Raw genomic sequence first — 24,434 nt, 5'->3', positions numbered from 1 at the left:
ACATATATCAATATTATGGTACTGATTCTGACCCAGATGGGGGCCTAAACAAGCCATATAAACACACGAATGTAACCGGCAGTGAAATGTCCCTTCTGACCTACCGTAGGGCTGGGCAGACCAGAACCCCCCTTGTCCTCCACCATATAAGCCACACCTGAGCTGTGTTCTTTCTCCCTTGTGATCCCCAGGCTGCCGTAGGTCTGAACTGTAGCTTGCAAGGTTGAGGCATATTTGATGTGGGTTTCACCCTGTAGGTCCAGCCCAGAGTCTCCCACTCCCCCCTGCAGTGAGAAGTGCTACTTGCCACTCCTGTTTTATGTGGTCTTTTTGGTTCTGTGGTTCTTTTTATACCTTTCTGATGCATATTTTGTAATACTTGGGAATCCTTGGTCTCAATCAATCGTCACCGCCATACCGTCATACCGGCCCGGTTGTGTCCCGCGGGCACTATACGTAAGCAGCAGATACAAACATTTAGCAACCAGCTGGAGTCCATGTGATCCCATTTACTGGTCAAGAGGTAAAAAACATTTACTTGCAGTGACAAAGCAAATCAACATCTACAAAATGTGCCGAACCCCACAGGGGACATTAGTGCTGAAAGTTCACCAAATTAGTGAGCATCTCAAAGTGGCGCGTTATAATAAAATGTCTTGGAGCAGTCCTGATCCACAGGAAGCCTCTGACGGCGACCAATGGGAAAACGCTCAAGTTTCGAGTGAAATTGAAAGCCGTTTATCTTAAAACAAACTAAAAATAGCCAAAGCGGTGGGGAAAAAACTGAAAAGGGTGAAGAGGGATTAGGAAAAATACTTCTGTGTGCTTGTAATCGCGCAATGGAAAACTGGCCAGTCGCTTGGGGAAAACGGTTCTGTCCCTGAGCGTCCATCCATATCTAACATCTGGTGAATTATCTCATTTCCAAAGCTACATGAAGTGATCGGAATTCTTGCCGCTGTGTCTCTGGGTCACCTGAACTGTCTCTGTCCATGGAGGATATGTTGGAACCCATTTAAGCAAAGTTGGGACGCTCATTAGATACCAAACACAACATTGCAACCCCATGTCATAAACTAATCCCTTCCCGTCAGCTCCCTCATCTCCCTCTGGATCCTCCTCACTGTGCGTTTCTGTGTCTTGGAGCTGTGTTGCTTTGATTGGAACAGCTAGCCAGAGATATAAATAGCCTAATATAAATCGGCAGTGTGTGCGTAGGCATCAGCATTGTCTGTATATTTGGTGAGTCACTGCACATTAAAATGTCCAGTTGAGTGAGGCATCTAGCCTTGACACATGTGTTTGTAACAGGGAATATGTAAATGGGGTTATTTTTATTAGTTTTTACGTCATTTATTGCAAGCAGATGAATATATGTTTGTTGGCCAATTTGCTCCACAACAGTCTACAACCCTGAAAAAAAAGATACTGCTGCTAACCTCCGGTCCTGTGTACGTCATCAAAGATTTGAAAAGAAAAATGTAAAAAAACATAACAAATGTTCATACTGTATGACTGTATTTTGGTCAATCAAAGTTAATTGTTTACATTTAAATTACAGTTTTGATGTGATAAACATTAATGTGGCTGTTTTCTAGATATTGAATTTGGTTTAATTAACCTTTTTCATGCGATACTTTACCTGGTCACAGTAGGAAAATCACATACCAAATGAATGATGGCTGAGTTTGATAAAGCTTCTTTAGTTTCAGCGCCCTCATAGTTTTCATCTTGACAATTACATGCCTTTGAGGTGCCATCAAACAAAGCAGTCGTTAATGTCAATAGAAATAACTGCTTTTGCTACTATGTCACCTTATATGATATGAAAATGGCTCTATTTCTTTTCAGGGTAATTCAGATTTAACTAATTGCAAACCTGCAGTTCAGCCATTTGTTGTGGTGGGTAAACGAGAGCAAGAGGAACTGGACCAAATGAGGGCAGAAGGGTAGGCAGCAGATAATTTTATCAATCTATGAAACAAGCTGGACGTCCACATGTAGGTACATAATGGCAGTCAAGCAAGTACTGAGTAGCAGACAATAAAACCAGGATATGCAAATGACTGGCAGCAGGACATAGAGTACAAAGCACTGGGAGAACTGGGTAACAAAAGCGATGCCACTAAGTCAGACTCCTACATGCTGACACAGAAACAAGCACACGAACAATACACAAGGAACCAATCAATTAAAAATACAAGTGTGGAGGAATAAATGAAGCTAACAAAGACAGAACAAGGAGAAGACAATAAGAGGACTTTGCAAATAAATCTAAGAATACATTTCTAAAAGTTGTGCTGTGTCGGCTTTGCGTTTATGTTAAAGTCACAGTTTAAACGATGTCATATTGCTGTTAACTAATATTATATTATATATAATTTTGGGGCACAGGAGACAAGAGACACGCTACAGACATGCATAATCATCTTATCTTTTTAACAGACATCTAGCAGCATCATGGAGAGATGTCATCATCCCGGTGGAGTTATGTTTCTGTCCAATACACACAGATCCTTTAGTTTTGGTTTGGTTTCCAGCTGCTCCTGATGGGAATCACTTATATTAGCTCATCTATTACTGATGCCCCAGCACACTGTGTACATGTATATTCTTGTTCCTTTCTCAGTGGGAACAATTTATTGAAACTGTCTTTTGAAAAAAATAATTGGAAGTTAATTGCATAATTGGGCAGCTTTTAATATCTGATTCATTTGACTGAAATTTGGTGTCTGTAAGAGGAACATTTTGTGACTGCACCTCTTTCTCTTTCTGCAAAGAGTAAAAGCACGAGCAAGGATTTGTCTGAAAAACTATGTTTTGACTCAAATGATCTGTGTTAACTTTAACTTTTGAAGTGTGTGTTTGTGTTTACATTAGCAGTGATCCTCTGCATTGTAAAATTTGAGAAAACTAGTTGCCAGATTGTAATCATGCATCTAAGAGAAAGCAATAAAAATAAAACATTTTGCATATAAAGCAAAGTGAAGTACCAAAAAGAGAAGCTTTTATGCTAAACCTGAGTAAAATCTGGAGTTGGCTTTCCCCCTGGTGGAACGCACTGTAACCTCGTTGAGGACGTGGAGGGGGGCAACTTTGAATTTTGTGTTTAGAAGCCCCAATTGAAAAATTCATTTTACGCTTCTGAAATATTTTGTTTCAAACTGTCATTTTTCTACTCCGTTGTAAAAATATGCACAGAGAAAAAAAGGAAAATTTTGAAAGATAACTTAATGACAGTCTAATAATCTAAATTCTGCTCTCAGGTGACTGTACAACTGAACTTAGTTTTAATTACTGAAATTTACATTCATTTTCAGACATTCACAGCGTTGCCCTGAAAGCAACATTGTTACATGGGTCCAGTTGGCCGAGGCAGTGAGCAGGACAGACCCAACACACCAGCATTCTAGTTAGACAGAGATCTTCAGGGGGACTCGCTCCTGGTGAGTTTTGCTCGGCTGTTTGGGGTTCTGGTAGGAGATTCTCACAAACACAACAATGAGAATAGTCCCTGAAAAAAAACAGAGACAATCAACAGCATTGAAAGGTTATTGTACAATGGCCCTGCAGAGTCTATCAGATACAAGTGCACACACATTTATGATATGACATTGTGGTGATAATCATTCTCTCTGCTTACCGATGACTGCGAAGGTGCCAAGCAGAATCCCCACTGTGGACTGAATAGTTGGCATACCCTCCAACTGCTTGGCAGCCATTTTGCAGTTCCCTCTAACGTTGCAGGGACACACGGTCACTAACAGGTCAGGGACAAGGAAAAACAAATAATATTTAGCTGTGACTAGATAAGGAAACATTTCCTTTAAATAACGTCTCTGACTCTTCGGTCTGTCGGCTTGTCTCTCCCGTTTCATTTAAGCCGCTAAGCGGAATAGAGGTATTTAAACAGCTGAGTGTGTGATGGGATTTAAGACGCACTCAATGGGTTGTTGTCTTTACTGGCCCACCGAACAAGTGGTGTAATGGCACTCGTTCACAGCCGTAAAAATGATGCAATGCTTAAATTTAACGTCTAATCAAAATGTGTCGATTTTAGGTCCGGGTCATAGATTCTGTGACAATAATCCATTTTATGCTTATTCTATACGGCCATCGTTGAGTCCGTCCTCTGCTCCTCCATCACCGTGTGGTACGCTGCAGCCACAGCCAAGGACAAGGACAAGGGCAGGCTGCAGCGTGTCATCCACTCTGCAGAGAGGCTGATCGGCTGCAATCTGCCGTCCCTCTGGGACTTGCTGGCCTCCAGGACCTTGAAGCGAGCAAGAAGGATTGTAGCCGACCCCTTTCAACCTGGTCAAAATGGTTTGTGTGCCTTCCATCTGGCAGGAGGCTTAAGACCATCAGGAACAAGACCTCACGCCCCACAAACAGTTTCTTCCCATCGGCAGTTGGGCTCATCAACAGAGCAAGTTGTCCCTCACTGACTGACTCTACTGAAATCACCTTTGAACACTTTCAATAATATTCCTATCTGAAAATATTCCACCAGCAGCCACTTCTCACAGCCATTATTCTCTTTACTATATTATTCTAACCTATGAATAAGTTATATGTTGCTTTTTGCTCTGTGTATAATGTATCAGGAGCTGTGCTGCACAGTCCTAAGAGAGTTAATCACAAGTCTGGAAAAATCATTTGTTAAGCTCCAATGCATCATTATTAAACAAGAGCAGGGCTCGGACAAGCTGGCACACTAAGGTTGTTGTGTATTGATTGTCCCATAAACTCACTGTATTTGCTATAGCTCATCAGCAGGAGAGTCGACATTACCTGGCAAGTTTATGAAGGTGCTCCTGGGAGGAGAGCTGCTGTCAGAGATTGTGAAGGGCACAGTGTAGACCTCAGGGGCCAGGTACGGGATGTTTAAGGACAGGTTGGTGTGTGTATCTAAGACAAAACACCAAAATGACACGAAACAATGTGTCAATTGCAAATACAATTTCACACATAAAACATTGCCTCCTTTTTTGTATGACATGAAGGTGGTCCAAGATTCCCTATTATTATTTTTTCAATTACATTACATTTACTAATCAAGTTTACTTATCATAAAGTTTACTAATCCTCTAATCATCTGAATCTAATGATAAGGGACAATAGCAGAACCCTAAACAAAGGTCCAAAGTCATAACTGCAATCTTCTCTAATGTTAATGATGGTGAAATAAATATATATTAACCTTGATATTTATGTTTGGAAAATGTATAAACACATGCACTATGGGAAGAATATTTTCTTAATTTGAGGGCGAAAAGCATCCCATCCTCTGAAGCAATATAATTTAGTACCGTAAATTCTGAAAGGGTTTTTATATAAGCTAAATGTTAAGTTACGTGGGTTATGTGTCCAACAATATTTAACCATTTCCTTGAGCAGATGTTCAAATGCAAGCAAAACAACATGCACACAACTACATAAATACACAACACACTCAATTAGAGATACTGGAGGAACTGAGTGGTCTGGAGTGTGTGACTCTTTATCTTATCTCTGTAAATCCGTCTCAAATACACCTCCGGCTGTATGACGTAAAAGCCCTGTCCCTTAAAGAGAAATGTCTTTTCAAGTTGTTTGAACCCTTATCTGAGGTTTTAAAACCACACGTTGACACCTAACCGTTGTTCCCCTTCATCTTCCATTTGTCAGTTACGGAAAATCTAGTTATGCAGGCTGTTAATTGATCCTTTACTGGCTCCCCTGCTCCTCCTCCTCATGTGACATGTGGATTTTTGAGCACCTACCGAAAACTCTTTTGGGCGACAGTGATACCAAAAAGCAAGTTTTACTTTATGCTGGTAAGAAAGGATATCTCCCATTTCTCGAGGTAATGCTCTGTACAGTAATGAGTGGATGTAAGTGGAATAAAAGCGTGCTGCCTCATTAGCTGGATTAAAAAGAACTATCAGTTGTTTGGATTCGGTACATTTGAGAGTCTCTGGAAGACAAGATGAATCTCCATGACACACTTGCACCCACACACACACACACACACACACACAACCTTTTACTCCTATATTGGCAAGGACTACGTTTACATGCACCAAATATTCATGTTTCTATGAAGTAAGCGACGAATGAGTGCCATTTCTGGGAAATGTTTGCATTTACATGAACGCATAATCAAAAGCCAATTGGTAACCAAATATTTCAGAATATCTAAAAGCTGGTGTGTTTCTCAGAAATTTTCCTTTTGGTTTGGATCCCAGCAAAGCTTAAGAAGTTGGTTTGCTTTTAACTACTGCACACATAACAGAGCTGACCCCACACAGGCAAAACACAGTGTGTCGCAAACTGTGATAAAAACTCCCATTAGGAAGCATATTCTGGAGCACTGGTCTATCCCACCATAGGACCTGTTTTGGAATATCCAAACGGAAAATGGATATATCACATTTAGAATACTGTCATGTTTGGAATCGTGTGTAATATTGGTTTTAATGTTTTGGGACCCAACGAGTGCTTCACAAATCCTTTAGAGTCTGCCCCCGAAACAGACCAAAGAGACTGGTGTCTTTCCAAAATATCATCACTCTGAAGGACTGACTTTCGGGCAAACTGTACAAATCAACAGCAGATAGTACATTGGCTCATATAAACATTTATTGGAACAACCGTTACTGGCGGCGACCAGGTGCAAAGCATTCTGGGAGATTCCTCTTTACACCTCCATTAACTGACAGCAAGAAATAAATTACACAAAAGATACAATTACGAGAGGAACAGGAGAGTGAAAGAGGGAGATAAAAGAAAAAAGTGAGAGGGAAGTGGCTGAGCACTTTGAAGGACTTAATGACAGACGTCATTGCAATAAATAGTTGGCATTAACTGAGTATAACAATAGCAGTTTATAACATATAAAGGATGGTTACATCATGCCCTCTTTCCCAGATAGGACTGAGGAAATTATCCAGGGGGAAAATAGAACAGACCAATTTTCACATCTTGAGGGCCAGATCAATCTGTTTCTTTGACTGTCATAATGAACGCTTGACTTGAAATGCTATTTTCAAGTCAAAGAAAATCAAAACATTTATCCAACTGTAGCCAGCTCAAGGTCCAGAGGCCTTGTGGCTGGATGACGTCAATGTGTCCTCTCCAAAAAAGAAAAGACTTATTATTAGCAAAGTGGATATGGCAGTTTACTTGGACCATTCCAGACAACACAAGTTTAACATTTACTCCTTAAAACATCTCAAACTAGAGCATAATGGAAATAAAGTTTTTCATATTGTATTATCAAAGAACAAGTATTTGTGCTAATACAAGCATCAATTAGCCAGTAAGCCTAAAGCTGCCTGCCCTCAAGTGCATGTTGGCACCCAGAGTCCTTTGGCATAACTGATACTGAAACCACCCATTGAACCACCCAAAGTATGATTAAGTGCGCACACTTTGAGTAATGGCTAGAAATACATCTCATCTTGCATAGCCTTGCAAATCAATGTTGAAAATTTGCTTTGGTGTGTGACCAAACTGTCTTATTTTCTCCCGGTAAATCAAAAGACAAACAAGGCATGTTTTTGGTCGAACAGGTTGAACAAGTCTGCGTCCAACTCACCATTAATAGGTGTGAGCTTCCAGTTCCGACGGACTGTGGCATCGCTTCGCAGGGAGAAGTTCAGGCGTCCTCCATGCTGTGGCCCATCACTGTCCCGTGAGGCTAGCACCAGAGCTTGGTCCTCCCAGCGAGGCGTACACAGGTACTTCCAGGAATAGTCTCCGACCAGCACCGGGCTGTTGTCGTTGACATCCAGGATTTGGACCGTCACCAGGGTGGATGCAGATAAGGAAGAGTTTCCTAAGAGGAATGAGAGAAATGTGGAAAAGACGTGAGCCCAAACACAAAAGCTGCAGCTTTCATCGACAAGTAGTTTAATTTTTGTGGGGATCACCGCTCAGAACATTCGGTCCTCGCTTGCTGGTGGTTTGCGTGGTTTTCTTTTGGTCTTTCATAACTCAAATTGTTTTTTACATCTGTATTCAATAGAAAATAATCTATTGTGACTAATAGCCTTTTCACATTAAAGAGAATATGTCCAGAAAACTGCAAATTAAATATTATTAATAAATGTACACAGTAAATTTAGGTGAATTCATTGGAAATTATGGATTCATCAAATACTTGATAAACTCACGGCCATCAACTGCAATGACCTCCATGGTGTACGTGCTGTTCTCCTCTCTGTCCAAGGCCTGCACAGTCTTTAGTTCCCCAGAATACTTCCCTATTGAAAAATATTTCTTGGTGTCCCCTTGGAGAGAATATCTGCAAAAAATGTGGTAAACCCTGTAAATGCAAAGTTTGAGAATAGATAATTGTTCCGAAGGCGTTCATTAGTTACGGCTTACCTGATTGGGTGAGAATCAGGGTCGTAACCTCTGATGGTGGCGATAACCCGTCCCGGTTCCTCGCCCTCTCTGACTGTCACCTCATAATGGCTTTGAGACAAGATAGGACCTTCATTTACATCGTCGACGTAGATGGAGACTGTTGCCGTGGAAGCGGGTCCATATCGACCACGGACCAGAGCCACTGGGTTCTGAGCACTGATCACGAGGATATACTCACTCTCCCGCTCAAAGTCCAAGACCTGTGAAACCATGTTTACACACACAAAATGATCGTGTCAACGGTTGAATATAAATTATGTATAATTTATAAAACTGATGCAGTAAATGTCAGAGGGTCGGGCTGGAGCAGGTTGCAGGGAGGACTCAAACGCAGAGTTTTTCCAAACAAAGGGCTCTTTATTTCTAAACCAAGACATGACGTGCTCCAACGACGAGTGAAGTAAGACAATGACGCGACAAAGGACAACAGGCACACAGGGCTTAAATACACAAGGGAGGTGCAGGTGATTGGACACAGGTGGAAACACTCAAGCAATCACAAGACAAGGCAGGAAGTGAAGTTAACCCAGGAACACAAGGAACATGAAACTTCAAACTAAAACAGGAAGGGAGACCAAACCGTGACAGTAAATGGTAAGCTCAAACTACCAAGAAAATGAAACAAAAATACAGTTTCCTTATTTTACTGAAACTCTTTTTACTGTTTTCGCCATAAACTTATCACAGGAGCAGATTTATACAATTTGTCAATAAATTAATAAAAGATTAATGAAAGTATGATCATAAAATAAATAAATCCCAATTAAAACACCTCTCTCTACAGATGAACTGTGATTATAGTTTTACATTACAATCATTAGTACTCCCTTTAATTGTGTCATACATTTAATGATTTTACTGATTTTAGATGAAAACAATTTTTTTTTAAAGCAAGGGAGTAAGTAATCGCTAATTTATCGTGTTAATGCAACCTTTATAATAATGCAGCTTGCATTGGTTAAATGTATTCTGTCTGCTCATGAAACGCTGCCTGACATCGTGCTGATCAGGCAGGAGTGCGTCTCTGTTGTCAGGGTGAAGAAACACAGACCTTAGATGATGCATGAGTACTGCCGTTGACTGGAAGTAATGCGTCAAACTACTCAGTGCCCCAGAACATGCGCGTGGACGCACTCAAGGCCGGAGTCATCAGAACCACTATATTACTCAATGTGATGCTACTTTTGATTTGTTCATATTTCATCCTGAGACACAGTAGACCCCTATTAACAACCTTCCCTCACCTGCGCTGCACAAAATATTTTCAGAAATGATCCCAATTTGCAGGTATTGATCTTCTTCTTATTTAGAGGATTCTTTTTCAGGCTGCAATTACTTTTTTTTGGCTGGTAGGAGGGAAGCAAAGCTGATTTCTCATCACTTTTTAAGTTGATAACAGCAAGCAGATATTCATTTACATAAACATCTCCTTGCTGTATATATATTTACATTTTTTTTGTTTTGTGGTTGTGGTATCAAACAACTACCAACTACTATAAATGTATGGTTAATTTCCTTGTTACTGCCGAGCTATATTCAGCAGCTGGTTGGCAACGTTGTTTTCACGGCATAAGAAGCTCCTGAAAATCGGATGATATCACACTGCCGGTTTCTCATACAAATTGTTGGGAATTGTTGCTCCAGTGGGATCTTTCCAAACATGAGGGCTGTGCTGCTTGCTCACTCATTATAAAAGCAAATGAAGCATGCAAAACATCTCTTTGTAATGAGTTAGATCATTACTTGTTTCAGTTTTTTTATGTTAGAGTTAAAGATTTCACTTTAAACCGATGACGAAGTAATGGATGGAAATAGTAATGGATGAATATGTAGTGGGATAACTTTGAATTGATTATTAATTGGTTAATAAAGCAGTAACATTATTAACTGATCTGATACAACAAGATCCAATTAATTCTCATTTCATCTTTTTCCTAAAAGAAATGGTCTTAAATTTGACGTAAGGTCCTGTTCTCCCAATCCTTATCCTAATTAGATTCCCTTCTTTTCCACTAGTTCATTAGTTTCACTGGCCTATGTGATAAACAGCCATTAGTGACTGCTGATACAGTCCAATTACGTACTTGGTCTGTGAACAGTGTGTAATTTGTGATAATGAAATGTGTCTGCCTGCTGGCGCTGACTTTACAGTATAACACAATGAATTAAGACATTTACTCAAGTTCATTTGATTCTATTGGGGCTTTATTTCTAAAAGAAGTACGCTTTCTTGTCTCAAATTTAAGCAAAGAAACAATAAAAACAATAAACCATTGACACAAAGTTAGTTGGGACAGCTCAATACAAGAGCAACACGGCTGCTCAAAATGAGACATGTTAATCTGCCAAATTTAATTTCCGAGAAATAGAAGTTCTGGTGTGTTAATCTGAAATAAAAGCAGATCCATTTTTAGCTTTTAGATACACCCCGCTGTGTCTCAGTGGAGTGGGTGAAGCTCACAGTTCAATCATGTTTGTCAATTCCCACTGAGAGGTTAGAAATAATAGACTGTCTCCAGCCTGGCCTACTTACAGAGAGCAGACCATACGTTTACACACACACAGTTAGTCCCTAAAACGCCCCGCTGGATTCAGCGGTGCTGGTGAAGGGGGATTCACCCCTAGGACATGAGAGATTATTGGGCTAAAACCTTTAATTGTCATCTGGACTCATTCCCTCATTTGAGGCATGTCAGACTGAAGTTTAAATGCTTTGGATTTTTTTTCCAACTTTATGTCGGTTCCCCACATGTACACATGTGATATTAAAACGGTGTCCTCGTAAGAATAAGTTGTGACACGCCTACTGGATGTTCTTTTAGGAGTGTGTGTGTGTTTAGAGTAGGTTTATCTTGATTACCTTTGAAAGGATGAGGGAGACCTCATTGGTCTGCTTGTCTGTCACCAATGTAAAGACCTCTTCCTCGTTTCCAGACTCCAAACGGTAGTCCACCTTCCAGCTGTCTCCTCCTAGAACATCTGCATCGCCTGCCAGCACAGCTGTTACCGTGGTTCCCACTGAGGCGTCCTCTGGAATGTGGAAGGGCCCATACTGATGGGAAAGAGACAGGCTACATATATGATTACCCTGCAGAAACCATTCATTTGTGACACTGTTAAAATGCACTTAATCTCAAATCTAACTCAAATCGAACATCACTGAGAGGAAACCCTTCAATGGAAGAAAATTTAAATTATACTGTTAAGGGTCATTTAAAGTTGAATATTCTTCTAAACCGACTCCATGACAACAGCTGGATTGAATATTTGATCCTACAAATATATCAATCAACAAAAGGCTTTTTCTAAATGTGAACCGTAGTTACATTGATGGTGTTGTGATCGTGAACAAAAGCCACAACTGACCGACAGTCTGCTTATTAAAATACCCTGGTGTCCTGAGAGTGACTACATGAGAGCGTATATGTTGCCCCTCTTGCCCCCCCCGCCTCCCCTCCCCAGTGTTAGCTAACCTCTATTCACACACCTATGTGTGTTTGGACAGCCGTTTAATCTGCCACTCCCAGATGTCCTCTAGTGAAGCAGCCATTCCTCTGATCTGTCTGCTCCATCCACAAGGTGGCTGAACCCGGCCCTGTCACCACTCGCCTCCCACATCGCTCCCTACAGCGCTGCCTTCACATTGCCATGGAAAAAGCTGCACTTCTCAGGCGCGACCTTCTCAAGAGCATTTTCCACCTCTGTGTGTGTGTGTGTGTGTGTGTGTGTGTGGTGGCCATTATCTGAGCAAGTGGACACATTTGTTTGTAACAGCTTAAAAGGAGCTTTCAGCCGTGTTCGGACAATAAATGAATCCTAAAGTGCAAATAATACCAGACCGATGTCATATCAATATATATGCAGTTTTTTGCTATCTTCCATTACGTTGGTCTTTAACATTATTGTTCGCTGTGAGTAAACAGTACATTCATGCATTTCCCACTTTTAAACTTAAAGGCGGCAACTTCTTTCTCGTTCCTTCCTACAGTTCACAATGTCCGTGCAGCCGTTCATGTCAACGTGGTCTGACAGAGAGAACAGCCGGAGACGGGTTCCCCATCAACACAGCATGACGGCTCTCCCACGTAACTCCCAACCCTCGTGACTTTCCTCTCTTCTATTATGGAGCATATGTGGGTGAATAGTAGGGGGGTTTCTGTAGCTGCCTATCTTTAGAACATTTCTCTTTCTTTCCAGCGGCTACGTCAAAATGAGGGAAACCACTGTGACATTCCTTGCTGGGTTTGCAGCACAGATATTGGTCAGATTGCCAAAGTTAATATACTATTGCATATATTCAAATGAAACACAAATGTCAATTTTAATTTCTTACTTTCTTGAGCAAAAACATCCTCATAAAAAAGCTTACCATAAGTACCAGATGTGTCCATTTGAAGCACTGAGCTGCTGAAATCGCTGTAATTCTTACATCATTTCTATCACGTCATGGCACTATTTTAAGAAGCATTATTGTGTTGTCATGATGTTGATTCGACTATATAATAAACAAATGAATGGACACTACTCTCCAAATGAAGCTTAATCTAAGAAAGCAGTCCACTTTGAGTACAAAGAACTGCATAAAACTCCTTCAATAACATGATGGTGCTGTCCCTATAAGCCTAAGATTAGGGGCCATATCTAGTTTCCCACCAGGAAAATGAGATCAGTCAGCTGCAGAGCAAACTCACAATCCAATAGCCACTTACAATGGCCTGTGACGTTGGGCCTGCTTCTTTTCAAAAGGTATTGTTCATAGTTTGTGCAGTCGTACCTCGTGTTGGGAGAAGACTGGTGGGTTGTTGTTCTCATCCTGCACCGTGACAACCACAGTGCACGAACTGTTTAGACCTGCCAGGGACACATTATCACAGCTTCTGTTAGTGACTCAGGGTCGCCCCGCACAAACAAATGAAAAAAATGCCGAAAGAACAGCGAGTACCTCATCCTGCCTCCATCACAACCTGATGCGTGAGTCACGCAGACCACATCGATCAGCCCTGAAGGCGGCATACATCTCTGGACGTCATGTCAATGCCACTCACGTGTGCGTACATTAGGTTACTCCCCACGGAGACCGCTCTATACATTTTTTCATCGCTGTTTGTTTTCTCTTTGTACTCTATGACCCTCACCGCAAAGTCACATTGGCCCAGAATTACACAGAATATTTGAGCGCTGTAACAAGTAACACGAGGGATTTGAATAAGACCTTTGGCCTTTGATTGCACAACTGAAAAGAGGCCAAATTTGAATAAACGGCTCCACACATAACTCCCTCGACATTACAAGTTAAAGATTGATTGATGAGATAAAGTCTAATCTCAACACGAGGAAGGCTGTATTTTGCATTGATCTAAAGTCACCTTTGGCATCCTCAGCAGTGATTGTGAGGGTGTATTGAGATGCTGTTCCCTCCATACTGTCTGCTTGGACGGAGATGACCCCTGAGTCACGGTCCACTCGGAAGAGGGCCCGAGGACTCTCTGGAATTTGACCAACTAAACGGTAGAATATCCGTACGTTGTCCGTTTTAGGATCGTCGTTATCTGCTGCCTGTACTGTGAGAATTTCAGTACCTGAGGAAACATACACCAGTAAAGAACAGTCCTCAAAGACAAATCTTTCCAAACATTTTACAGCCATTTTAAAATGCAATCGTAACATACACTTTTCTACATCTTCAGCTATTATAATTTACATTTTAGGCTCTTGTCTCAAAACAAATTTGATGTTTTTTCCTCTCTGGAATAAATGACCAAACACACTAAAGGAGAAAAAGGTCCAGAAGGATGAAACAACAACGTTCTCATTTAATCCTCACTCAGTAAATCCATTTAGATTAACAGATTGTCCTGACTAGCTTGTTTCCCAGAAAGCTTTTATGCCGGGGCCCGATGTGTCACAACACACCGTGGGCCCTTCTATGAGCGAGGGAGCTTTCCCTTCTCTCCTGGCAAAAATCCCAATCTGCTTTCATAAAAGGTATCTGGCACTCTCAGCTCTTTCATCACTGCAAAGTCCCTTCTAGACAGCATTTCCTCTACATGTTGTGAAACAAGATTCCCATCATGGAGTAAGTGTTACAAAGGATAATTAAGAGGTCTCACGGTGCCGTTTTATGATGATCCCTCACTTCATTCGGACTTAAAAACACACATTTCTTAAAGACTTTGTAGAGTAGTATTATATACTGAGAATGTCGAATTGACAATATAATATTTTTTCTTTGGGCTCTGTTATTCAATAAATACATATCAATTTGTAGCACAGGTCGGCCGAGAGAAATGAGACTTTTCATAAATGTTATTTGAGACGGCTAAAATATACATTTAAAAAGGTTTACATGTCTGTTACCTCGAGAGGCCAGTTCCTTGACCACGGTATGGTACTGTGCCTGGGGAAAGGTGGGCCTGTTATCGTTGGCGTCGCCCACCATTACCCTCAGCTCCACAGGCTTGGCAATCTCTCTGCCGTCTGGACGCTCAACCACAATGCTGATCTGGAACTGACAGGGCAAAAAGACACACGATGACGGGCTCTGGTGTGACGAAGAAACAGGGCGGCTAGACATTTCTGGTCAGCGGACGTGGTCCGTGTTACCCGGGGCCTAGCGCTCCCCTCCCCACTTCACAATGGGACAGGATGCTGCGATTGGAGAAAGCTGGTGAACAAGATAGAACGAACTCTACGTTCACCATCCTGCACTTCTAGCTGTCCCTTGTTGCCGGAGGTGCAGGACGATGAGCACAAAGTTTACCGTTTACCGTCGGCGACATCGTTGATGAAGGATGTTGACGGAGTGACAGAGCTGCATTCAGGACAGAAAAGTTTGCCATTTAGTGGCCATTTAAAGTCTCCACAGATTATCAGTCATATTTTGCAGGCATGGTGAATTTGCATTTGCAATCTTTCCATCCCTGCGGGTAGCGAAACCACGAAAAAACGCAAAAAGCTGATGTCTTGGTGGATGGTCATTCAACAAGACATATGACGCATGTGCTTTGAGCACCAATTATGTCCGCTTATGCACCTCAGCCTCTCTTGTGTTTTTCTTTGGCCAGATGAGCAAGCGTGGCAAACTATACTGTTCAGTGAGCCATTCAAAGCCCTCCTATAATGAATAAATAACAGTGCCATGAAATCTTTCACTCCACATTGTTTTCGCTCCCAGTGATCAGTTTCTGAAAAATATCACATGTGATTTTGTTGGTTTTCATAAGAAGGATGTTGTGAGAACAAGACAATAATGAGTATTTAATTCTGAGCAAACTTTCTATCAAGATCATAGTAAACAGACACATGTATTGTCACATGCAGCACCAATGCAATGTGAAAGACTTGAGACATTGAAATAAACCTGCTTCTGTCTCTCTTAAGGAACAGTGTAGCCCGAGCAGCCCTAATGCTTTGACATGTTTTAACCAGTAGTAAAAAGAAATGGATTATTATGCTCAATATGTTTAGCTTGCAGTTAGACAGACCTGATCTTGTGTCTCTCTGTCCAGAGGGGCGTTGAGATAAATTACTCCTTCTCTGCTGATGGTGAAGAGCATCTCTGGGAACTCCCCCTCCAGACTGTACTGCGCCTGGCTTCCACTCCATTTGACCTACATAAACACACACAATCCAAAACAAAATCCTCAGTACAATATTTTAATATAAAAATAAACACATATATTTATATGACCCAGAGGCCTTTAACTCTCTACCCTCTGCCCATTTTGAGTCATTGTGTATAAATCACTGAAATATGTACTGACCCTAACTCAACCTGATTTATCTGTTTAATTAGCTATGTTGTTATAAAAAAAAGATAAGATTAGAATGTCATTGCGCAGAAACAAAACGTGTAAAGATTGTGAAATTTCCACTATTTTTTATTTTATTTTGGACACGATGTTTCTGAATCATATTAAAACATATTTGTGTTTTTCGTGGTACATTATGTCACATGTTATTCATGTCTACGTTCCATTCTCGGAAACACGATATCTAAAAAACGGCTTTTTCAGAAACATCCACTCAAGGATGAACTGATTTGATTTTGGTGGTCGGAATCTATTTTTGGAAATGACTCAAGAAATATGCTGATTAGTTCACAAACGTCTACGACGAAGAAATGATGAGGTTTGGGCATTTTGGACCGACAAGGCTGTAAACTGCAACTTGTTGGTTGTTGGAGGCATACAAACACAAGATAAAAATTCCACAATAAAGACTAATAAAATGCATCATGCCGTATAGACCTACAGACTGCGTGATGTATAAGTACAGAGCCAAGCTGCCTTTGTTTACATGATAAGGAGCCAACCAAATGCACTGACAATGAGGTGGAACAGAGAGCACAGCCAAAACTAACTATGCGGGCTGAAGGGGATTTTCCACTCTGCTTTACGGCCCTTGACAGAGTGCTGTGCAGTGGAGCTGAAAGGGCCCTAGTAGCCATCCAACAGCACCCAAGAAGGAGAGGAGCCCGTTCGCAGCACAGTTGACTGACACCCAGGGCATGTGTATCTCCTCAACTCACCGTCACACTCTCCTCCCTTGTTTTGGAGATGGCTGCCCAAACACTGCTTTTGTATACACAGAGCGGTGTCACACAGCTGGCTGCTTCTCGGCGTTATGGCGGGTTTCTAGACCTCAGAACTTTAAAGAGATATTTTTAAAGAGCTGATTGATGATCACCAACTGCTCGATATATTGCTCTGTACAAAACATCTATGATGTCATCTGTTTTTCCTGCGTCAGTGTTTGAGTTTGCAGAGCACGCTCTGTCCTGTTAGCTTGTTAGCGTCTCTAGCCTGCGCGTGCTTTCACCTGAGACACTGTGGATAGCACAGTGATCAGCTGCTGAAATTAACCACAATTCAAGAAATATTCAAATATCCCAACAAATAGCATTTGTCATAACTTTGTTAATCTACCATAGAAATATACTATGCTATAACTATTTTTCATAATCGTTTCCACCCATTTTCACGTAAAAATGCTTGCATCTCCTCAAATAATTGAAATTATTCAAAGTTTACTAAACGGATCGACAAGTAAATGAAATAATTAACCTTGTGTGCTGAAAAACTATGATGGAAATCCCCCCAAAAATGGTAAGATTAAATATTGATATGATATCTTCCCCTCCATGATAAATAGTGTATTTCTAGTGACAGATACAACTTTATTTTGAGTGTAAAGGCACAACAGAAACACTAGGGGCAGAAACAGAGAGTTGTTTTCGGGGTTTGAATACATTAAACTTATATCTGATTATCTGATTATTTACAAACCGTTTTATTTGTCTCAGATTCTAAGAAACATTGATATTTCAACCAATCAATCAATAACAACAGCACAGCAGCTTTGCCTTTATTTGAACCGACATGAGAAGAATGTTTGTAATGACTAATGTTCGCGGAAGCATCACCTTAACACCACTATCGCTTGTAGTTTTGAAGAGTGATTCAAGGGCCACGGCAAAGATCTAGTGTGGCTCCCACTATTTCTGCAAAAAATTATCAGATTTAATTTGAATGTGAAAACTGACAATTCAACGCAGTTAAGAGCCTTGACTCAGAGGCTCTGAGGCCCGTCTTCCGCACAAAAGATTGCATTACAGAGTTCAAGTAGTTCTACACTGATTGAACTGTGTAATCAAAGTTTTAGGCAAGCAATCAGAAACATGGAGTATATACCAGATTGAAATTAACCTCCCTCTATTGAAGCAGGAGTACCGATAAGAAATGCTTGGATTTCATATTTTAAATCACAGCATATTTGCATCAGAATGCAGAATCACTCAAACTGATCCGGGCTTAGTTTTATCACTGAGTTTTACACGGAGAAATATGAAGGCAGAAATGCATTAAGTAGTAGACAAACATTTGTTTTAAGATGAGTGGCTGCGAATATCAGTGTTCCATTTATTTGAGACTGTAGGAGGTGAGATTCATGTCTGTATGTGTCATAACAGCGGTTAGTCCCACCACCTACTGAGCACAGCAGTACAATCACTCGGCGTGGGCAAAATGAGGCTTCCCCCAAGTAAACACCCATGTCGAGGGAATGCTGTTTTAGTGCTTTCGATTCTAGATGTAACTGACTCGTTTTCAGGCAGACGCCGATTCAGTGACACATTTCTTTTATTTCAAATTAAAGTGGATACAGCCAGGGAATCTGCTCAGTGAAATATGTTCACAGATGTAACTTGTCAAAATAGAAATTGTTTTAATAAATTAGCATTTCAAATTTTCCAAGCTCTGTGTAACCGCATTGACAATTATATATTTTTCAAATTAGAAACAGAAAGATACATTCTTATTGTAGATTTGAAGTGGCATTTTGAAAGAAAATATAAAAATCAAATGTGCCTACGCTTGTGAATCCACACGTTTTCAGTGGGTGGAAGGGCCTGTTCGAACAGGAGAGATGAGAGGCTGAGGGCGAGTGTGGGGGAGGTGGGAGAAACAGGAGGAGGGGGAGGTACTGTGATGTACCTACTGGCCACAGCTACTCTCACAACCTGCACAATGCATTTAATTCAGCACCAGAATCAGCTCTAAGAGCCTCTCTTGTCTCAGTTATCAGTGGTGAAAAAAAGAGGGGTTTTTTTTACAGTGCAAGCGCACATTTGTAAAATTTTCTCAGCGCCACCTATTGCTGTTTTTTGTTTCCATGTATTTGAAAACCTCTTAGGGCTTTTGAGTTATTCATAGACAAGTAGCTTAGATGACAAATAAAGGATAGATAAGATCGGGGAGAAGACACAGCTCTGGAGAACCTGAGAAAACCTCTAAACAGAAAGTTTACACATTACAGCACCGCATTAATGTGGAGCTGTGCTTTAGAACAATGCCTTTTGACCAGAACCCATCGAAAGGTTTATGAGTGGGTCCATAATAATCACTGACATCTCTTAACAGGAAACGCTTATCACAGTTTTCCACAGATGATTAATGATGTATACATCTTATTTCATATGGCATTTATATATCTTATTTCATCCAACAAACTGTCAAACTCAGCACCGGATCTTTATAACTGAGAGGCTGGAACCAGAGAATATTTGAAAAATGATTACATTTATTGATTGCTGGTAAAAATAGTTAATCAATGACGGACTTTGATGTTACATAAGATATAGTTCAGATATTAAGCAGACATTTATGCCAACAAAAAATATATAATTGTCTATGGAGTTGGTCTCGTTTCATCCTAGATTTCATCAAATAGTAAAATATGAGTACTGGTCTTAGTGTGGATTCTGCCTTTAATCGTTAGGTTTCTATAATACCTCTCAGAGTTGTGGTGCTGATTGTTTTGTGGGTGGAGGAGTGAGTGATTAAAGTGACTCAGTCAGGAGGTAGCTTGAAAGGATTCATGGCATTTGAACGGCATCAATAATTCAGTATTTGGTCACTTAGGAGGACCCAAGAGCCAATAAAACCAGCAGCTGGTTATATCACGGCACTATAACTGGCCCAGGCTACTGACAGAGTTTGTTTTATCGTAACATGATATCACACCTGGAGCTGCATAAACAATTATATCAGCACTTATCCCTATGTTGGTATTGCATGATTTATGAAAAAGATCAGATAAGCCAAAGCGGTTTTTATAGAGACGGATTAAAAACCCTGTGCTAGAGTTGCTATGTGTGTTTCACAGTGAACACATGTCGGTGGGGATGTTGCTGTCTCACCTGTGAGATGGGGATTGGATAAGGGCCCGGCAGGTTCTCCTGGAGTCGTACGGGGTCGGGCGATGCCCAGGTGTTTCCTGTCACCTCGACGGTAACGATGCCGCTGGAGAAGAAGGCGTTTGACTTCCCCGCCATGTCATTCACCATCACCGAGAGCTTGTAACGGCCGCACATCTCCGGGTCAAGAGTAGAGGCTCCTGGAGGTCACAGCGGGAACGGTGACATGAGATCTTACTTTTCTTTCCTACAGAATACAACGTGCAGTGATGCCGCAATGTGTGCAAAGCCCCAAAGCACAAAATAAAGAATGTGATTTTCACTGGTGAAGCTCTGTGGAAACCAGTCGCCCCGTGTGGGCCGGAAAGCCTTAAAATACTTACTACAAAAAATACAAATACTATACATACGTAATTAGTATTTTATTTCATGGATAGAATGCAGAAAGTATTTTTATTTTTTTAATATCTCATGTTTGACTTTTACAGGATTTTTTTATTCATTCAAGCTTTTCTCACATGTTGGTTATATTTCATCAGCTGTAATAAGCATAACTAACAAGAATAGCTCTTGTTGGCCCCGGCCAATACTGTGTTTTTGAGGCTGGCATATAACATTATATTGGCTAATGTTCCCTTTTGTTTTAGACTAAACACATCACCAAACAAAATCTTCTAATTGAACCCCTTCATTTCTTTTAAAGACATGTGACCACCATTGGTATTGTAAACTTAAAAACGGGTACTGACTGTACTGACTAAACTTCCACAAACATTTTGGAAACAATTACGTGCTGCTCTTTCTTGGTATTGTTAATGTTCCGTCTTTATTAGGGCTGTAAATGTTGTTTAAAACCAATAACAAAACGAGTCCCATTACTAAGCGGCTGGTTCAAATTGCAATAAAAAGTAATGCGTATGAAAAGAAGAGCCCTCTGAAGTTACAGGAAGTTAACTGTAAAACTAGAGCACATAGTGAGCTCAATGGACAGAAAAAAAACATTTCTATAAATCGTATCTTTTGGAACAAACAAAGTGTCACTGGATACTTTTCCTACAAGCCCTAGTTTGACTGACCTTCCTCTGTGAGGGAAACTTCTCCGGTGATGGAGTTGATGAAGAACATTTGGCTGGAGGGAATCCTGGGCGTCTGTTCCATGAGGCGGAACCGCAGCTCTGCGTGGGCGGTGTTGCGTTCATCACGATCCACTGCATCCACCTGCATGAATGGGATCCCTGAGGGACAGGCGGTGCTGGGTCAAAAATATGACTTTCTCCTGTAGACATCCTTCGGCACAACAGATTCAAAGCACATTCGCTCTCTAAGGATAGAGGAAGGGTGGTTCCCGATCAGCAGTCACCAAACCAAACACTTGGTAGGCAAAAGCATATCAGTGACCCAAAATAAACATCATAACATGTGGGTTTCTTTGTAGGTGCATGTGCCCTCTTTTACCGTGTGTCCAAAGTGATAAGTAGCACGTAAAAAGCAGAACAATGGTTATCTGCAAATAATATGATATAATTCTTTTTTTGGCATAGGCCATCTTTAAGTAATTGAGATAAAATACATTTGTGGTATTGTATTTGAGCATACGTCATTGCGAGACACGTGACAGTGTGACGGCAGGTATTTTTTAAGGGTTGTCCAGCGTGCAACGTCACTGATTCTATTAATAGAGACGGTTGAGGCGTAGATTGTATTTCTCAGGGACATTCAACACAATATCCATTGTGGGGAGGCAATGAGTTATTGTGTGTTCCGTGTAGCTGCACTGACAAATGGGAGCCGGATTGAAAAAGGTTGAGCAACGCGGTGACCTTGGAGCTCAAGGTTGTCGTACCTTTGAGCAGCCCGAGCTGCACGCTGCCTCTCATGCTCTCCTCTATGAAGGAGGGTACGTTGTCATTCTTGTCGATGACACACACTTCGACAGTGAAGCTCTGTCTGTGCGCTGACGTTCTGAAGGAGACCTACAACAGTCACACACACACGGACAGTTTGCAGTTATTTTGGAACAACGCACTCTGGACCTAGGAGTTGATAATTAGCATAAGAAATTGAACATTTGAGCATTTGAATGTTACATGATGAACAAGGATATGAAGAAACCTAAATGTATTTCATATGTGATTTTAATACATCCTCAGTTAATGAATTTTTAACAGCTGTTTATCATCCATGGACAGAACATTTCTGTAACTGCCATATGTTACATTCATGAACTGCTACCTGCAGGGAGTAAGACGGCTGCTTCTCTCTGTCCAGTGGTTTTAGAGCGTAGAGAAACTGAGCGTCAACTCCAAATATGCCCTCATCATCCCCGGTTACCACCAGGTCGCTGTAATTACTTGGAAGGCTATGGAGCTTTTTACCACAGAACAAAATGGAGAGGAAAAAGATCAGTTAGTGCTCCTATTTAAAAGCAAGCCAAATGCACGGCTAATGAAGTGGAAGAGCAGCAAGGGAGTAACCGCAGCTCATAAAATGAGAAACTTCACATTACGCTTTAGAGGTATCAATTTTGTGCTTTTTATGGTGAAAAGTAATATGTTAGGATGAAACAGTTGTGCTGAAATGTTGAGACACAATAACACACCTTCCATACTAGTATGTCTCACATGCCTTAGAGGATACGCCAAGGGATCATTTATATATTTCTTACCGCCAATATGTGTTAAAAGACAAAAATCAAACTGAAAAATAATCCACAAAAAATGCGCTATTTACTGCTGTTTGAATAATGTTTGCTAAAAACTATAGTATCCAGATGTTTTGACAGAATTATTGAGCTCTTTTAAATGAAAGCCTAAAGTTTAAACGATTATCAAAACTATAGGTCTTCAGTGGGAATAAATAGGCTCGGTAATGACAGACAGTGTATTAGTGGTAGTAGTTTTTTGTTTTTTTATGCGATTTGTTGACCAAAGTAATATAATAATGCTCACTTCATTTATCCTTTACATTTTATTTTCTTCCCACATCCCGCCCCTAAACTGATTTGATAACTAATCTATTATTATGACAATGTTCAACTGTGTAATTCTTTGAAGAAGGCTCAGCCTCGATGACATGGGTACAAGATTCACACGAACTCCCTAAATGAGCGGCTCTGTGAGGAGTGTTAATGTCTGACGCAAAGACTGAATTTAGGAATTACGTTCCCCTCAAGATGATATTACATGAGGCGACGTTGCAATACAACCAATCAAAAAGCGTCAGACACTCATGGGGCTGCGCAATTCTAAAGGACACGTATGAAGTAAAGAGCCGGCCCGCCGCTCAGCTGGACTGAATGCAGCGTCTGATGCTTAAACAGTGTGAACACTCTTGTAGTCGGGTGATGACGGCCCCGTGTTCACACATCTTCTACTTTAAGTGCAGATTGAACAAAGGAGGGTAACACATTTTGCTAACTACACCCTCATCTTCTGTCTTATGTCTGTGGTCTTTTCATCGGAAATGGATGAAATGGCTGGCAGGGGATGCTCTCATCAACCTACTTTAATCTTTAGAAAATGTAGCCATGCAACGTGGACAACAATGGACTTGAAATCGGATTAAATGTTTTAAGATCACCCTCTTCATCTTCGTCAAGTGAACTGAAATGCCTTACCTTGGACAGATACCATGGGAAAATACCATTGTAGTTTTCAGGGACACCAATTTTAACATTTGCCCCAGAGCATAGTGCGAATGTGTAAAGTGCCACCAACTGCAAAACAAGGTAACAGGGGAAGCAATAGAAAGTGACATATTTCATGCAGTAATTTAGTTTTGTAAATGTACAAATTATTCAAGTCAAGAGCATTTAAAATGAAACGATATCTTACTATGTTGAGCATTCTCGTAGCTCCTCCGTCAGCCATGGGTCCCTGTAAATGTGCACATTCACAGCCTTTCTAACCACACGGCCCCGACCCAACAATCAATACAATTTCCATCTTGTTACTGATTCACCACCTTGATTGTCTCTCATACACACTGATTTAATTTTTTTCTATGTTAGAGGGCTTGCATTTAAGTGTATAACAACCTAAAAAGCCATTTACGTCCGCCGCTATTACACATCAAGCACAGAAGACCAATGAAGCCATGTTCGGTTTGGATGTAAATGAGTTGTCTGTAAAAGAAATTGTAGTTGGATGCAAGTATTATGTAATTTTTTTCTAGCTTTAATGTTTGAAAAATATATTTCCAGATGTGCTGCTTTTTTTCTAGCAAATAATAGGCTACATCACAGGGTACAGGTGACAGCAATGCCCAATGTCCTCCATTATCTAGCTGAACAACCGGTTGAAACGGTAAGAAACTAAAAGTATTA

At 40.8% G+C, this 24,434-nt stretch overlaps 1 protein-coding gene across 1 annotated transcript; it reads right to left on the bottom strand.

The window, feature by feature from the left end:
• Positions 1-1,912: 1,912 nt before the first annotated feature.
• cdh16 (cadherin 16, KSP-cadherin) lies at positions 1,913-23,979 on the bottom strand. Its single transcript, XM_037481828.2, has 17 exons — positions 23,944-23,979; positions 23,727-23,825; positions 22,343-22,477; positions 21,954-22,083; positions 21,187-21,345; positions 20,114-20,310; positions 15,900-16,025; positions 14,773-14,923; positions 13,782-13,994; positions 13,190-13,266; positions 11,276-11,467; positions 8,374-8,615; positions 8,160-8,290; positions 7,583-7,822; positions 4,795-4,911; positions 3,644-3,760; positions 1,913-3,514 (listed from the first exon to the last, which is right to left on the bottom strand). Exons 1-17 carry the CDS (start codon positions 23,977-23,979, stop codon positions 3,414-3,416), a joined length of 2,463 nt encoding a protein of 820 aa, XP_037337725.2. The 3' UTR covers positions 1,913-3,413.
• Between the last annotated feature and the right edge of the window lie 455 nt (positions 23,980-24,434).

The sequence above is a fragment of the Pungitius pungitius genome, chromosome 4 (assembly GCF_949316345.1).
Source record: "Pungitius pungitius chromosome 4, fPunPun2.1, whole genome shotgun sequence".
NCBI lineage: Eukaryota > Metazoa > Chordata > Actinopteri > Perciformes > Gasterosteidae > Pungitius > Pungitius pungitius.
The sequence above is the reverse complement of the archived record's forward strand: the minus strand, read 5'-3'. Positions and strand labels throughout refer to the sequence as shown.

Excerpts from the sequence above, each read along its gene's own strand:
- cdh16 (XM_037481828.2), bottom strand. The coding sequence starts at position 23,979 with ATGGCTGACGGAGGAGCTACGAGAATGCTCAACATA. Across the intron at positions 14,924-15,899 it reads ACAGAGAGACACAAGATCAG|TTCCAGATCAGCATTGTGGT; the intron begins GTCTGTCTAACT and ends TTGCCCTGTCAG. Across the intron at positions 3,515-3,643 it reads TGGCACCTTCGCAGTCATCG|GGACTATTCTCATTGTTGTG; the intron begins GTAAGCAGAGAG and ends GTTTTTTTTCAG.